Source organism: Podarcis cretensis (genome assembly GCF_951804945.1).
Source record: "Podarcis cretensis genome assembly, chromosome: 8".
Classification (NCBI taxonomy): Eukaryota; Metazoa; Chordata; class Lepidosauria; order Squamata; family Lacertidae; genus Podarcis; species Podarcis cretensis.
In genome coordinates this window covers 68,471,500-68,488,997 of record NC_137177.1, presented here as the reverse complement: position 1 = coordinate 68,488,997, position 17,498 = coordinate 68,471,500, and the positions used below count along the sequence as shown (strand labels likewise).

The window sequence follows — 17,498 nt, the reverse complement described above, 5'->3', positions numbered from 1 at the left end:
TCTCAAGAGAGACAACCAAGGTAACTTGTCAGGAAGGAATGCATTTGCCAAAATGCAAGAACTCTCCAAGCAGCTGTAAGTCAGAAACATCATGTTTTTTATTTTTCATTTCATAAAATTTATACACATTCTGACTGTAAAAATAAAATAAAAAAGCAACCCTCAATGTGATTTACAAAAGAATAATGCCATAAAACCATCAGTAAAAACAGTTGAAAATTGAAAATATTTTTTAAAAAATAAATTAAAAACAGATTAAAAATCCTGTCCACATTCTACATATCTGGGTAAAGGTAAAGGGACCCCTGACTATTAGGTCCAGTCACGGACGACTCTGGGGTTGCGGCACTCATCTCGCTTTATTGGCCGAGGGAGACGGCGTACAGCTTCCGGGTCATGTGGCCAGCATGACTAAGCCGCTGTTTGGCCTTGGGCCTCAACATTAAAGGTAAAGGGACCCCTGACCATTAGGTCCAGTCACGGACGACTCTGGGGTTGCGGCACTCATCTCGCTTTATTGGCCGAGGGAGACGGCGTACAGCTTCCGGGTCATGTGGCCAGCATGACTAAGCCGCTTCTGGCGAACCAGAGCAATGCACAGAAACGCTGTTTACCTTCCCGCTAGAGCAGTACCTATTTATCTACTTGCACTTTGATGTGCTTTTGAACTGCTAGGTTGGCAGGAGCTGGGACCGAGCAACTGGAGCTCACCCCATCACGGGGATTCTAACCGCTGACCTTCTGATCAGCAAGTCCTAGGCTCTGTGGTTTAACCCACAGCGCCATCCACATCCCTCACATATCTGGGTAGACTTGCCTAAATAAAAGTTTTTCAGCATGCATCGAAAAGAGTACAGTGAACACACCAGCCCCATGTCAATAGGCAGGGAGTTCCAAAGTTGTGGGCGCAGCCACACTAAAAGATCGATTTCTTACAAATGCAGAATGAGTATTATGTGGTACCTGTATCAGTACTAGTTCCACAGAACTAAGCAGTTGAGTGGGCACATTTGGTAAATTTGTCAGACAAGCACCCTAAAGATGGCTCAAATTTCATGTAAAGCAAACTCTTAAAAGTTTCAGCAGACCAGCCAAAAATAAACTGAAACAGGCATGAACAGACACCACAAGGGCATGGAATTGTCAAAACTATCAGGATGTGGGATGCTCTTCAGATCATGTTCTGTCTTTGCTCCTGCCACTGAGCAGATTCAGAGACACCCATAGAGGCAACAGAGTCTAAATAAGGAACAAGACAGACTGCAGAGAAATATAGATTTAATTGTGCACATACAACGTACACATCCTCTTCCCCCAACGAAGTGCTTTTTAAATTATTGGGTTGTAGCTGACCAAGTCCTGCTCAGAGTAGACCTGCTGAAAACAATGGATCTAAGTGAGTCATTTCCATGGATCCACTCTGAGTAGGGCTAACTTTGGAGACAACCCTCTATTATTCATCTGCGGCCTGTTTACACCTCCAACATGAGCTGGCTTAACAGCTACAGCTTCCCCTCAAGCACTTTCGCAAAGGAAGATGGGCAATTGGAAGAAGTACTGTATTTTTTGCACCATAACACCCACTTTTTTCCTGCTAAAAAGTAAGGGGAAATGTCTGTGCGTGTTATGGAGGGAATGCCTACGGGTGGCATGCCTACGGATTTTCCTCCTCTAAAAACTATGTGCGTGTTATGGTCGGGTGCGTGTTATAGAGCAAAAAATACGGTAATTTGGAATGTCCTCAATACAGACACAGGAAAAAGTAAGAGAGCAAACTGGTTTCCCAGGCCATTTTCTCCAGGGATCGATGGGCGATTCGGAAACCAGAAAGAGAAGAGAAGAATCTTTGTAGAGTGATGAAATTTGCTCTCCTGATGGCTTCAAGACGAAACAAATCCGTAAGATCTGGAGATACTGCAACTCTCTAAATATTGTTGGGACTGCAATTCCAATCATCCCAGACCATTGGCCATGCTGGCTGGGCATGATGGGAATTGTAGTCCAACAACATCTGGAGGGACACAGGCTCCCCTTCCCAGCCACAAGACAGCTGCTTCAGCAGCATCTGGCTGCTTGACATTTCTGCGAGGAGGCTGGTCTCTTCCCTTGGGATTGTTAAAGGCAAAGTTTCACCAAGGCGTCTTCATTTGGCTGTGAAGAAGAATCGCTTCCGGAGGAAGTTAAAACAGCCAGGCATCTGCTTATATTCCCCTTTTGCAGAAACGGCATTTGCCACCTGGGTGAGAGAAGGGAGAAACCATTTGCTCCATCTGTTCTTACACACAAGCATCGCATCATCAAAAGGGATGTTTCAAGCATCAGACAACAGACAGGTGGCTAGGTGGAGTAAGAGACTGGAAATTTGGTGGAAGGACCACAGCTCAGCTTTGGTCTAACTGTGTCCGAATTTATTTAGAATCATAGAATTGTAGAGTAGGAAGAGACCCCAAGGTTCATCTAGTCCAACCCTCTGCAAGGCAGGAATCTCAGCTAAAGAATCCATGACAGATGGCCAAACAACCTCTGCTTAAAAACCTCCAAAGAAGGAGATTCCACAGCCTCCCAAAGGAGACCGTTCCACTGGCGAACAGCTCTTTCTGTCAGAAAGTTCTTCCTGATGTTTAGCAGGAATCTCCTTTCTTGTAACTCAAAGCCATTGCCTCAAGTCCTACCCTCCAGAGCAAGAGAAAACAAGCTTGCTCCATCTTCTGTGTGACAGCCCTTGAGATATTTGAAGTTGGCTATTATACCTCTTCTCAGTCTCCTCTTTTCCAGGCTAAACATACCCAGCTTATTCAAAAGGCTTTCCTCAAAAGGCTTGGCTTTTTCAGCTGTGGCGCCAATCTGGTGGAACGCTCTGTCACAAGAGACTAGGGCCCTGCGGGACTTGACACCTTTCAAGGGCCTGGAAGACAGAGCTGTTCCACCAGGCCTTTGGCCAAGGCACAGCCTGACCTCCTCCTTTGGCAATCCTCACAGAACTCTAGCCCAATGGTTGCCATTAATTTGATTTGAACTGATTTTAGAATGAAATGATTTTAGAATGTTGTATTATTTTACTGTTGTTAGCCACTCAGAGCCTGGCTTCGGCTGGGGAGGGCGGGATATAAATTTTATTTTATTTTATTTTATTTTTATTATTCTATACTTTCAATTAATTCTGACGTTCAGCCACAATATTTTGTTGTTTTTTTTTGCTTCACAGAACACCTAGAATTCCACAGTTTAGAAGACTTCTGAGCCCCCACACAACCAAGTTCTTACTTTTTTCAACACAATTAGTAAACAAGCTTTGAACCCAATACACAGATAGTGAGAAGCCTCATTTCCATAGGGATTTGGTTATCCAGTTTTGAATCCCAAGGAACCTGCTCTGACATTGTACTTGAGCCAACTGTGAGGAACGCTGAGGCTGCATCCTGCACTGCAGATCCTGTACTGAGAAGGAGGCTAGGGGAGATTGTAGAGTTCTTTCCAACTCTATGATGCTAAGCCAAGCCTCCCAGCTCAAACATGCAGAGCGTACCCTCAGAAGCATGTTGAGCAGGTCTTCGGAATGGGCATACTGTTCCAACACGTGGTCCAGGGTTTCGACATACCAGGAGCCTGTGCACTTGTTTCTCCAGGACACAAAACCTGCAAGGAAGGAATAAGGGGGGCCGACCCATGAGAACTTGTGTGGATCCCGCAATCTCACAAAAACAGAGAGAAAACTTGCAGAAAGTGGAACTGGGTGCAGAAAGCCAGCTTCCTAAGAATCTCAGCGATGTTTTATTTCTAAAAAATCAAGTGTCTAGTCCTTGTTGAGAATACATGCTTGAAAGCAGGGCCGATCCGTGGTGGTGAGGAACAGGAGAGCTGTTTGGCCTTGGGCCTCAACATTAAAGGTAAAGGGACCCCTGACCATTAGGTCCAGTCGCGGACGACTCTGGGGTTGCGGCACTCATCTCGCTTTATTGGTCGAGGGAGCTGGGGTACAGCTTCTGGGTCATGTGGCCAGCATGACTAAGCCACTTCTGGCAAACCAGAGCAGCGCACAGAAACGCCGTTTACCTTCCCACAGGAGTGGTACCTATTTATCTACTTGCACTTTGACGCGCTTTCGAACTGCTAGGTTGGCAGGAGCAGGGACTGAGCAACGGGAGCTCACCCCATTGCGGGGATTCGAACCGCCGACCTTCTGATCGGCAAGTCCTAGGCTCTGTGGTTTAACCCACAGCGCCACCCGCGTCCTGCCTCAACATTAGACACTTGTTAATTTTTTGCCATTTGGGAAGTATCACAGACCAAGACCCCTTTCACCCCTCATAGCATGCAAAGGTGCATCAGATGGAGAGAGGGCTCCTTCTGTGTGGCCCATACCGTCCAAAAGTTATGGGGAAGCACCTGCTTTTCTGGGGGGGGGGGGGCAGCTTCAGCCTACCGTGTGCTGATCAATTCTGAATCTATCGGCCAGGGAGCATCTGTGATGCAAGGCAGAATCCTTACCACCACCACGACCAAAAAGCAAAATCTGAAAGAAGGAAACTCTGCAAGCACTTGCAGCTTTTCTCCTCCCTTCACTGCTGCTGCTGCTCACCTGGAAAAGTAGAGTAAGACACCAGGATGTCACTAGGGGTGGGCAAGCTGGCAATAGCATCCGTCTGATCAGAGCCTCCTGCAGGCACCTGGATGGGAGATGCGTCCGACTCAACCGCAGAAGGGTCAGGATCCACTTCAAACCCTCGGTCCTTCTTCTCTAGAAAACCCAAGCGCACAGACCTCTCAAAAAACATCTACAATACACGAACCACACAATAGCGTGCTTAAATATTTTTTTTAAACTTTAGTATGGAAAACAATGGCCACGAGGAAATAGGACTCGAAGAAACAGAACCGGATGTGAATTAACTATTCTACAATAAGCAAATAAATATGGAGTGTTGTTTAAATATATGACTACAGGGTAGACACTTAACAAAGACAAAAGGATTTTTTGTTTTGTTTTTCTTTCTTTCCTTTTTATTATAGTTCTTACAATGCAACAATACTACAATGATGTGTTCAAAAACAAACCATATTTTAGCAATTTAACATGACATTCAACATACATATATCCAAATATTATTATTTATTTTCACCCTCTTTTTCCCCTGTGACTTCCCTCCACCCATGTTTGGCATTATAAGCTTTATTACGGTATCTTTTAAATTGTGTTTAATCAGTATATTATTGCTATTGACCAGGAAATCTTGTACATTTTCCCTCTTAATTTTGTGGGTTTCAGTCTAAACATTATCTATAAATCACTTTTGGAACATCGTTTTACCATATATTAATCTACGCACACCCAATCTTTCTTTAAATTTTGGTTAGATTGTAATCCGATTGCTGCCGTCAAGACGAAAGGATTTGTTGTTTTCCAACGCAGAGGAACAGTTGCTGATGTTATTGGAGTAAAGTTGCTATGTCGGAGTGCAGGAAGAGGACTGCTGACATTTTTGTGTGGAAGGGGAAATGAATGAATTTGAGACATTTGGGTCTGAAGATTGGGAAAATATCACTTAGCAGAAGCAGGAATAGCTGGATGTCACCCTAGAGAGAATACTTTGAATAATCTTTTTATCTGTAAATGACAGGCGGAGAATCAGAAGCCCTTTTTATTTCTCACTCCCCCCGCCCCCATTCTTCTATTATTTTCTGTGTCCTCTACTCTGGGTCACGGGACGTGGGTGGCGCTGTGGGTTAAACCACAGAGCCTAGAACTTGCCAATCAGAAGGTCGGCGGTTCAAATCCGCGCGACGGGGTGAGCTCCCGTTGCTCGGTCCCTGCTCCTGCCAACCTAGCAGTTCGAAAGCGCGTCAAAGTGAAAGTAGATAAATAGGTACCACTTCGGCGGGAAGGTAAACGGTGTTTCCGTGAGCTGCTCTGGCTCAGCCGAAGCGGCTTAGTTATGCTGGCCACATGACCCGGAAACTGTACGCCGGCTCCCTCAGCCAATAAAGTGAGATGAGCGCCACAACCCCAGAGTCAGTAACAACTGGACCTAATGGTCAGGGGTCCCTTTACCTTTTACTCTGGGTCACTGTGGGGATTTTACACACCTGAAGGTGATGCATAGTTGACAAAGGACCCTGTGTGAGAGGCAGGGAAGGGAAGATCTCCCAGGGTGGGAGAAGAAATGGAAGCTCCCAGGTGAGAGCTCAGAGGGGCCACCCCTTTCTGCGGAGACAAGGATTAAGATCTACCTTGGAGAGAGGACTTTGTATTTCCTACCTGCCCTCTTTCTTTTGTGGGTTTTCATTTAGATTAGTTTGTTTTTTATTGTATGACATGATGAAAAAGTTTCATTTTTAAAAATTGGGGGTGAGGGAGAGGGTTAGACAAATTCATGGAAAAGAGGGATATCAGTGACTACTAGCCATGATGGCTATGCCCTGTCTCCACGGCTGGAGTCAGTAAAACTTCTATATAGCAGTTGCTGGAAACCACAGGAGGAGAGAAGGCTCTTGTGCTTGGGTCCTGCTTGACTTTTCCCCACTGGCCTCTGTGAGAACAGGATGCTGGACTAGATGGGCCATTGGCCTACTCCAACCGACTCCTCTTAAGTTATTAACTCCCTCCTCATTCTGAAAACGCTTTCAATCTTGAACGCTACCTAGCTTCAGTGACACACTAGCCCCTCCCAGTCATTGTTTTCTGCTCTGGAAACTAACCCTTTGTTTCCTTTGGCCTGCACACCTGGTTCTGGTCCTCTTAGAACAGCCTTTCTCAACCTGTGGGTCCCCAGATGTTTCTGAACTACAACTCCCATCACCCCTAGCTAGCAAGGCCAGAGCTCAGGGATGATGGGAGTTGTAGACCAACAACGTCTGGGGACCCACAGGTTGAGAACCGCTGTCTTAGAACAACGGCCAACTCCCTCCAGGTCCTGGACTCTGAGTTCCCAGAGGCCTATCAACACACTCACCTCCTCCACAAGCTTGAATGAAGAAGAGCTTGGGTTTCCCCCTCAGGCTAGGGCAATGGGTCCCATTGAAGTAGCTGACAATCTTTTCCACAGCGATGGACCGCCCATCTGTGCCATAGATTCCACCGGGAAACTGAATGTGGCTTGCCTGCAAGGAGAGAACCAGTGGCTGGCAACGGTATCCAAAGAAATTCCTGCCAACTTCCAGGTACCAAGCCTTCTCTGATATCTCTTTCCTTGCAGGTGACCTTAAAAGCTGTCATATATTTAAAGGGCTAGCAATTCCAAGACCTTCCGCCATGGCCACTGCCATGTACCCTACATGGGGATACCCTTGTAGATGGTCCGGAGGCTACAGCTACTGCAGAAAACATTGTGCTGCCACCAATGTTTCTCCTACTCAGAGTAGACCTATTGAAATTGATGGATGTGGCTCACTTGGGTCTATAAATTTCAACAGGTCTATTCTGAGTAGCATTTAGGTGGATAAAACCATTTACTTGGCTGGAGATTTTTGTACCGCAAAATTTGGAGAAGTGTGAGAATTTCAAAAGATAGCATATTGTTTGGAAAGTGCCTGTTAGGCAGGTTTGCCTTTAAATGCAAACCAAATTAAATTCCTTAGTGCTCCTGTTCAGGGTTGCAGCCAGCCACACCCTTTTCCAAACTATGCCATTCCATCCTTTTTTCCTCCCTTCCTCAAACAATCAGCATTCCATGTCCACTGAGCATGCTCCATCCTGTTTTGGGGGTCCCCACCCTTATTTCTCGGGTTAAAAACACCTCAGGTTACAGACTCCGCTAACCCGGAAGTAGTACCTCGGGTTGAGAACTTTACCTCAGGATGAGAACAGAAATCGCGCACTGGCGGCCCCATTAGCTAAAGTGGTACCTTGGGTTAAGAACGGTTTGAGGTTAAGAACAGACCTCCGGGACAAATTAAGTTCTTAACCAGAAGTACCACTGTACTTTGGCAAACCTTGGGGTCTCCCCTGAACCCTGCCAACAGTGCCCTCAGGTGGGTGAATGTTGCCATCTTGGCTACAAGAAGGATCAATTTATGAATTGCTCCCGACAGAACATTCTAAAGCAACTTAATAATAAAATTATAAAAGCATCAACAATAAAAACAAATTTAAAAATCTGGGGTGCAAACTAGCTTTTTCCTCATATGGAAATATATGCAAAATCATTCAATTACAGTGGTACCTCGGGTTACATACGCTTCAGGTTACAGACTCCGCTAACCCAGAAATAGTACCTCAGGTTAAGAACTTTGCTTCAGGATGAGAACAGAAATCGTGCTCCAGCGGCGCGGCAGCAGCAGGAGGCCCCATTAGCTAAAGTGGTGCTTCAGGTTAAGAGCAGTTTCAGGTTAAGAACGGACCTCCAGAACGAATTAAGTACTTAACCCGAGGTACAACTGTATATAAAAATGTGGTGGTTATGTAAGAAAATACAGGAATTCTGGGAGAGTATTCATTCAGAATTCCAAAAAATGCTAAAGATCTCTTTTAATAAAAAACCAGAGGCCTATCTCCTGGGAGTTACAGATTTGGATATTCCGCAAAAAATGAAGGGTATCCCTTTATACGCCACAGCGGCAGCAAGAGTTCTCATCATGGCAAAATGGAAGAGTATTGAAATTCCCTCTATACATGAATGGATCCAAAAGCTGACAGAATATGCCGAATTAGATGATCTAGCAGAAAAAATAAATAATAAATCAAAACAGGAATTTGTCTCAAAATGGGGGGTTTTCAAATAATATTTGAAATATAAATATAGTAGTTTAAACTCTGTTGCAGCATTTGAGGAACTTCAGTAATAGTTGAAAGTTAGACATAAGAGTTAAGATATATTAAGAAGTTAAATCATGATAAAAGTGTGTATTGGTAATAAGTAATATGAAATTGAAATAAGGAATAGACCGGGGGGGGGGGTCAGGTCTATAGTGAAGACCAACTTATGTTTTATTGTTTGTTAAGAAAATTTTGTGTTTATTGTTATTCCTGTGTGTAATTCTGTATCTGTGCTTTCTCTCTATTTTCTTTTCTTGCTGTATCAATAATAATAAATTATAATAATAATAATTATATAAAAATGGATCAGCTAGAAGCCAGGTGATTTAAGATTTCTTTTAAAAATAACTTTGAAGAGCTCCATTATCCAAAGAGAGACAGTTCTCTGCCCCAAGGGTCTTACAATCCTAGGATGTGAATGGAGCACCAGCCTCTCCTACCTGACAGCCATGGGAAAGGAGGACGACCAGGCAACAATCGAGAGAGCTGTGATCTCGTGTGGCCAAGCTCTGAAGCTCCGCGACAATTTCCTGCAGATATTTCCCAAGGTCTCGCGTTAAAGACACCCACATCAACACAGCTGGTAACCTCAGCTCTGCCCCCTCTAGAAACCCCACCCTGGTCTTCAAAACTGCTGAAAGAAAGCATCAGGTCAAAGCCTATGGGAAGGGACACACTCCTTAATCATGCAGGTTCCCCCACTGTAGGCTGGAGATGATGGATGAGAGGGGAAGGGCCATCATCCCCTTTCCAGCAGCTGTTCCTTATTTGGGTTCCCCGTTTGGCTGTGGGGCTGGAATTCCCACTGCAAGGAAACATTTCTTGGGGGCTTGTGATTGTCAAGACTAATGATTGCTAGGGAAATAAAGCAGAAGAAGAGACATACTAGATCGGGCCAAATGGATCCTATCTAGTTCAGCATCTTGTCTTTCCAGGGGCCAATATTTTTTTTAAAAAAATCTGAAACATGAAATCATTGTAACCAGCCCTGGGACATGCTGGTGAAGGGCAGGTAAATAAATTAATAATGATAATAATGCAGTGGTACCTCGGAAGTCGAACAGATTCCGTTCCGGAAGTCTTCCAAAATGTTCGTAAACCAAAGCGTGGCTTCTGATTGGCTGCAGCAAGCTCCTGCAGCCAATCGGAAGCCGTGGAAGCCCCGTCAGACTTTCATGTTCTAAAGAATGTTCGCAAACCAGAACAGTCACTCCCGGGTTTGCGGCGTTTGGGAGCCAAAACGTTCGACTCGCAAGGCATTTGGGATCCAAGGTATGATTGTAACAACAACAACAACAACAACAACAACAACAACAACAACAAATAATAATAATAATAATAATAATAATAATAATAGGAGTCCTGAATGTGATAAACAGCAGCCCATACAGTACTACTCAAGGCTGTGTTGTTTTCTGCGTTGGTTCTGAAATTCTCACCTGAGCTTTAAGATCCCGTCGGGTCAAGACCTCAAAGCGTAAGGATCTGAAGCGTTTCTCCAGCTTCTCACAGTCCACATCGGACCCAGCCCGGGAGGATAAGCCAGAGGCGCTGCTGAAGTTCACATTGTTGATGATAAGGCAGTAGCCACAGGGGTCCGTTCTCAAGACGTAAACCTGTCAAGCAACATAGGAGGTGGGAGCTAGAACCATCTTGTTTGCCATCAGAAGCGTCCAGGAGAGAAAGGTGAACATGAAAGGGCTGTCAATCGATGTGCCCGCCCATCAAATGTGGCCTGCGAAGCCAATCCTAGTAACAATCTGGCCCATGGAGCCAAAAAGGCTCCTCACCCCTGAGCCTAGGGAGAGAGCTGCAAGGGCCAGTGAGAGAGGCCAGGAGACACATATTTGGGCCCTGTGCTTGAGGTTGCCCACTGCTGGTTTAGCTGGAGGTGGGAGGAGACGAAGTTTCCATATATTAAACAACCCACAGGAGCAAGGCCCAAGGGTATGTCTCAAAAGGAGAGGACAACAACTCAGGCTCTGTGAGTGGGAGGCCCCAGAAGGCAGAGGGCCTTCTCAGTAGTGGCACCTGCGCCCTGAGGAACACCCTCCCACCAGATGTCAAGGAAATAAATAACTATCTGACTTTTAGAAGACATCTAAAGGCAGCCCTGTTTAGCAAAGTTTTTAATGTTTGATGTTTTATCGTGTTTTTAATATGCCCATAGTGGCTGGGGAGGCCCAGGTAGGTGGGCGGGGTATAATAAAATTATTATTATTATTATTATTATTATTATTATTATTATTATTCCCGAGCATCCCCATTAGAAAGGGTTTCAATGAGCAGTGCCAGGATTTGATTCCTGCATTGCAAGGGGTTGAATTAGATGAGCCTTGAGGGGGTCCCTTCCAACTATGCAATTTGTGGGTTTTAGGAAAGGCCTCTTCCTGAGGTATGTTAGGCAGTACTGTGCCATCATGGGACAAAGGCAACCTTGTTCATATGTTTGCAAAGGTTTTTATAAGTGTGTTCTAACAGACAAATGGGATACAAATAAAGAATAATAATTTTCACCCAGTTCATCATCTTCATCATCATTTATATCTACCCCACCCATATGGCTGGGTTTCCCCAGCCAATCTGGGTGGTTTCCAACAGAAGGTTAAAAATACATTAAAACATCAATCATAAAAAGCTTCCCTAAGCATGCTCACTGGTGATTCTGGCCAATGACCAAGCTAGTCTAAGCACAGTATGTTGGGTGCTTCTGAGCTGCCAAGGAAAAAATTAAGGTGGACAAAAATTAAGGGGGCTACCCATTCCCACCCACCTGCAAACAAACCCTAAATATGCTGATTGCAGAAATAGCAACTAACTAACCGTTTCAGCGTTCCTTCTGGTATTTTCTTCTACAGAGGCTAGAGAATGAGACAAAGGTCAAAATATAAATATTTAGAAATATATTTAATGTATATAAGGCAGTGGACCTCCTCTTTTTCAAAAGCCAAGGCATGGATACCCTACTTTTGAAAACTTTTGATATCTCCGTGGTAGTTTTTGTTATGTGAATGGTGCCGCAGACCCACGGGGTCAGTTACACACCATCAATTGGGAAATCTTTGTAAGAAATCAAAATCTGACGTAAGAAATCTGATTTCTCCTTACCCTGAGTGGCCATGATGTCACGGGACGGTTTCTGGCGTCTCTCATTTAGTTCTTGAACAGGAAACGGCAAATTTCCAGAAGTCGTAATACCTGCAAGGATAAGGTCTGCTGTGTTTCTGCACAAGTTTCACATGGTGCCAAGATTTGGGATGTGCACACATGCAGTCCAAGTAATTGCTCTGTCATTATGGGTTCGATGCATTTGGGATGCATTCACACTGCAACAATTGTAGGCCAACCACAGTACAATTAAACCTGACCATTAATGATTAAACTGGTATAAAGTTTCCTATGAGCAATGCAATACAAGAAGCCAAATTCTTCACTTGTAAACACTGCACAGATGCTGCATAGCAGCAAGAATCATCTACGGCAGTGAGTGGGAAACCTGGTGCCCTGCAAATGTTGTTCAATTACAGCTCCCATCTTTCTTTCTTTTTTTAATAATATTTATTAGCAGTTTAAAGATTACAAAAGAAATGAAAAAAAATTAAACAAGACAATACAATACAAAAACAAAACACCACACAACCCAAACTCTAAAACATTGAATCAACCAAACCAAACAAAAACAGTTAAGAACACATCCAATAATTTCAATATCATAACTTTCGTTCACTTGTTTCAGCGACCTCCTCACACCTCCCTTTTTGTATTCCACTTCAATTAACTTTTTCAGCAATTCCTTTCCATCTTCCTCTGTTTTCTGTCCTGTAATTTATCTTAACATATTCTAACCTTGTTTTTTCCCTTTAATACATTTACAATCGGTCTGTACCTAATTCCTTATAACATTTCTGCTAAAGCCATATAACTTCATTCCATCATTTTTCTAACATTCATTAATTTTACAATATTTCTGTAAATAATCTTTAAACTTTTTCCAGTCTTCTTCCACCGACTCTTCTCCCTGGTCTCGGATTCTGCCAGTCATTTCCGCCAGTTCCATATAGTCCATCAACTTCATCTGCCATTCTTCCCGGGTGGGTAAATCTTGTGTCTTCCAATACTTCGCGATGGTGACTGGGAGCGGCCGCCGAGACCATATAACACCAGTCTTGAAAGACCTACATTGGCTCCCAGTGCGTTTCCGAGCACAATTCAAAGTGTTGGTGCTGACCTTTAAAGCCCTAAACGGCCTCGGTCCAGTATATCTGAAGGAGCGTCTCCTCCCCCATCGTTCTGCCCGGACACTGAGGTCTAGCACTGAGGGCCTTCTGGTGGTTCCCTCACTGCGAGAGGCCAAGTTACAGGGAACCAGGCAGAGGGCCTTCTCGGTAGTGGCGCCCGCCCTGTGGAACGCCCTCCCATCAGATGTCAAAGCGATAAACAACTACCTGACATTCAGAAGACATCTGAAGGCAGCCCTGTTCAGGGAAGTTTTTAATATGTGACATTTTAGTGTACTTTTCATCTTTGTTGGAAGCCGTCCAGAGTGGCTGGGGAAACCCAGCCAGATGGGCGGGGTACAAATAATAAATTATTATTATTATTATTATTGCAGCTGTTGTTGCATACATAAAGAAAGTTCTGTCCTTCTTTGGCACCAATTGGCCGACCGTGCCCAGGAGAAAGGCCTCTGGTTTCTTCAGGAAGGTATATTTGAATACCCTTTTCATTTCATTATAAATCATCTCCCAGAATGTCTTAATCCTTGGGCATGTCCACCAAAGGTGAAAGAATGTACCTTCAATCTCATTACATTTCCAACATTTATTTTCGGGGCAAATGGTAAATTTTTGCAAGCTTGACTGGTGTCATGTACCACCTATAAATCATTTTCATTAAATTCTCTCTTAGGGCATTACATGCCATAAATTTCATACCTGTGGTCCATAACTGTTCCCAGTCAGCCATCATAATGTTATGTACAACATCTTGTGCCCATTTAATCATATCAGATTTCACCGTTTCATCCTGAGTGTTCCATTTCAACAGCAAGTTATACATTCTTGACAAATTCTTAATTTTGGGATCTAGCAATTCTGTTTCCAATTTTGATTTTTCCACCTGGAAGCCAACTTTTTTGTCCAATTTATATGCCTCCATTATTTGGTAATAATGGAGCCAATCTCGCACTTTGTTTTTTAATTTTTCAAAGCTCTGCAGTTTTACTCTGTCTCCATCTTGTTCCAAAATTTCCCAATATTTCAGCCATTTGGCCTCCATATTGAGTTTTTTCTGTGCCTTCGCTTCCATTGGTGACAACCATCTTGGGGTTTTATTTTCTAACAAGTCCTTATATCTTATCCAAAATTTTATAATCCACATTAAGCAGCGATATGGGGCGGTAGTTCTTAAGCTGTGTCTTTTCAGTCTCTGTTTTTGGTATAAGTGTAATGTAAGCTTCCTTCCATGACTCTGGTGCCCTTTTCCCTTCCAATATTTCATTGCATACTTCCTTCAGTGGTTGTATTAACCATTCTTTCAAAGATCTGTAATATCTTGAAGTCAAACCATCCGGTCCTGGGGATTTACCCAATTGCATGTTCTGGATGGCCCCTTCCACTTCCTGGTCCATTATTTTATAGTTCAACATTAACTTATTTTCCTGAGAGATTTTCCGTAGTCCATTTATTTTCAAAAATCGATCAATGTCCATTTCTTTCTGCTTCTCCTGTGTATAAAGTTGTTTAAAGTACCTCTGGAAGCACTTCCTGATCTCCACTGGGTTCTGTACATTCTTTCCTTCCATTTCCAAATTCGTAATAGTATTAAGTTTTTGGTTTTTTTTCATTTGCCAAGCCAACAATTTTCCACACTTATTTGCCAATTCAAATGTCTTTTGTCTCATCTGTTTAATCTTCCATTCTATTTCCTGATTCATCATTTTCATATATTGTACTTGGTATAACTTTATCTCTTGCAGGATCTCCTGTGACTTTGGTTTTGCTCTCCTCAATTACAGCTCCCATCTTCCATGACTGTTGGCCGTGCTAGCTGGAGCTGATGGGAGCTGGAGTACAGGTGAGCCACCCCTGCTTTAGAACAACCCCCGGGTCCCAGTACCATAGTGTAACTGAGCAAAAATTTGCTTAATGGAAATAACAGGATTTTCTCCTCCTCTCTAGTCCCATCTTCATTTTCCTTCTGACATTTTCTTGCATCTGTTTTAAACTGCAACCCCCCTTGCATAGGAACCTGTCAAGCCTGTTCTTCATAAAGCATAATAATTACTACAATAGACCCCCTGACCATTAGGTCCAGTCATGGCCGACTCTGGGGTTGCAGTGCTCATCTTGCTTTATTGGCCGAGTGAGCCAGCGTACAGCTTCCGGGTCATGTGGCCAGCATGACTAAGCCGCTTCTGGCGAACCAGAGCAGCGCACGGAAACGCCGTTTACCTTCCCGCCGGAGCAGTACCTATTTATCTACTTGCACTTTGACATGCTTTCAAACTGGTAGGTTGGCAGGAGCTGGGACCGAGCAACAGGAGCTCACCCTGTCATGGGGATTCAAACTGCCGACCTTCTGATCGGCAAATCCTAGGCTCTGTGGTTTAACCCGCAGCGCCACCCGCGTCCCTTTTATGTTCTACAATAGCCTCCCTCTAATAGCTTCCCATTCTAGCCAAATAAGAGGGATGTATCTGCATGCTCAAAATAATCTCAGTTTGTAGAAGTTTTAAAAAAATTACTGAAATATAACAACGAAAACATGCAAGCAAGGTGCCAGCCATTCCCTTTCCCCAAAAACTCCATTCCATTTACCCCGCCTCTCCTGGTTCCTTGCCCCCATGCTATATCTGCATTGACTGATTTAAGTGTATGAAGAGTACAAGCAAAGGAGGGTATATGGCATGGAGTGTCTTGGGAAAAGGTATGGCTGGTTGTTAGCTTGAACAGGAAAGCTCTACACCGCAACACTGGGTTGCAGTATTAACAATAAATGGCCTCTGCTTGTTTTTCACCCTGATTTCTATAGATATAGTTTCAGGATCATGGAGGCATGCCAAAATGAGATTATAAAATCCCCAACTGAAACAAGATCAGAGAAGAAATCATACGTGGATCCCTTGGTTTAGAATGTGGATGGATTTCAAGTGGCTTTAGATCAGCTGGGTGCAACTGTGGCTGGTCACCTCCTGCGCTCAGCAAAGCAGCCAGGTCATTCTGTCCAGTTTCTTGGAGACACCAGATGAAAGCAGGCAACGCTCGCTTCCCACGAGTCTGCAGGTCAATAACCAGCTGCCTGGCCTGGTCTCGGCGTGTACCTGCTTTCTGAAGACAAATGAAGGTTATTCCTCCTGGATTTTGTAAACAAAAAACTTCACAGTGCATGCATACTGGAGAAGAAGAAAATGGAGGACAGAAGGCTAGGCAGCAATATTGAAATCTAGAGCAGCCTTGCAGACAGCAACCAGTCAGCAAGCCAGGCCTTTGTTGGGCCCAGTGTTGTTCAATAACTTTATATATGATTGGGATGAAGGAATTGAGGGACTGCTCATCAAATTTGAAGATGACACCCAACTGGGAGGGGTAACTAGTCCCGCAGAAGGTAGAATCAGGATTCAGTATGACATTAGCAGATTAGAGAACTGAGCCAAATCTAACACAACAAATTGCAATAGGGACAAGTGTACGGTTCTACAATTAGGCAGAAATAATCAAATGCATAAATATAAGATGGGGGACACCTGGTCTGACACATGAAATGGATTGAGAGATCTTAGTAGACCACAAGCTTTACATGAATCCACAGTGTGATGCAGCAGCACCTTCACCCAACCCCCACCCCATCTTGCCGGACTACATATCCCATTATCCCTGGAGTCTGAGTCCAACAACACCTGGAGAGCCACAGCTTCCTTATCCCTGGCTTAAGTCACACTTTCAAAATGATGTCCATTTTCTGGGTGATAGTCTCATTAATGTTATTTCAGTTCTGCTGAAAACAGAGTTATGTTTTCAAAATTTAAAATTCTGGACTATTTGTAACTTCTGCATTTTTTACTGAATGCCATTCTGGACAGTCACTGCCCCAGAAAAATATTTAAGGCACCCCTAAAACTTCTCCCAGCAGCACAATCCGATCTGTGTTTACTCAGAAGTAAATACTATAACAATGGATGGCGCTCACCACCAGATAAATGAAAGCAATCCAAGAGCCAAAATAGACACAAGGCAGAGTTCAACGGGGCTTACTTTCCTGTAAGGGCACATACAGGATCACAGCCTCAAATACTGCCAAGCACTTGAGGTAGGATCAGCCTTTCAGGAAGTGAAACTTGGGGAAGGGCTGGAAGAGATCCCTTGAGAACAAAGGGGCCGCTTGTGCGGGGGAAGGGAGCAAAAGGCACACCTGGATCTCCTCGATCATATCCGGGGTGAAGATCTCTTGGTGCAGCAGCAGCTCCCAGAGGGGTTCCACTTGCAACTCCTTCACTAGGCGCAGCCGAGCCCGCCGCAGCGACTGCCTATGATCCTCCTCCATGGTACCTACGGCGCCACTTCTTTCGGGAAGGGAGAGCCTCCCTTCGATACGTCAGGGGGCTCCGCCCCCTCTGACGTCTCAATCCATATAAGGACACCAGAGGGTGACTTGCTATCGCTTGCTCGGCATCCTGGGCGACGCCCCTTTAAGCCTCTCACTCCCGGAGCCTTAACAAGATTAGGACGGGGGGTGGGTGGGGCAGCGG

At 44.3% G+C, this 17,498-nt stretch overlaps 1 protein-coding gene across 2 annotated transcripts; it reads right to left on the bottom strand.

Moving 5' to 3' along the window:
- Nucleotides 1-1,261: 1,261 nt before the first annotated feature.
- CASP9 (caspase 9) lies at nt 1,262-17,450 on the bottom strand. 2 transcript variants are annotated; one of them, XM_079987118.1, is made up of 10 exons: nt 17,162-17,447; nt 15,867-16,080; nt 11,861-11,950; nt 11,576-11,613; nt 10,192-10,368; nt 9,193-9,282; nt 6,951-7,098; nt 4,580-4,738; nt 3,527-3,636; nt 1,262-2,236 (listed from the first exon to the last, which is right to left on the bottom strand). In XM_079987118.1, the coding sequence occupies exons 1-10, from the start codon at nt 17,291-17,293 to the stop codon at nt 2,144-2,146; spliced, it is 1,251 nt and encodes a 416-aa protein (XP_079843244.1). In that variant the 5' UTR covers nt 17,294-17,447; the 3' UTR covers nt 1,262-2,143. The 2 variants fall into 2 exon arrangements, with proteins under 2 accessions (XP_079843244.1, XP_079843245.1); XM_079987119.1 differs by lacking the exon at nt 6,951-7,098 and having other exon boundaries at nt 17,162-17,450.
- Nucleotides 17,451-17,498: the final 48 nt, after the last annotated feature.

Coding starts and splice junctions, on each gene's coding strand:
- CASP9 (XM_079987118.1), bottom strand. CDS start 17,293: ATGGAGGAGGATCATAGGCAGTCGCTGCGGCGGGCTCGGCTGCGCCTA. Junction 11,614..11,860: donor TGACATCATGGCCACTCAGG/GTAAGGAGAAAT, acceptor CTCATTCTCTAG/CCTCTGTAGAAGAAAATACC. Junction 2,237..3,526: donor TGCTCAACATGCTTCTGAGG/GTACGCTCTGCA, acceptor TCTCTCACCCAG/GTGGCAAATGCCGTTTCTGC.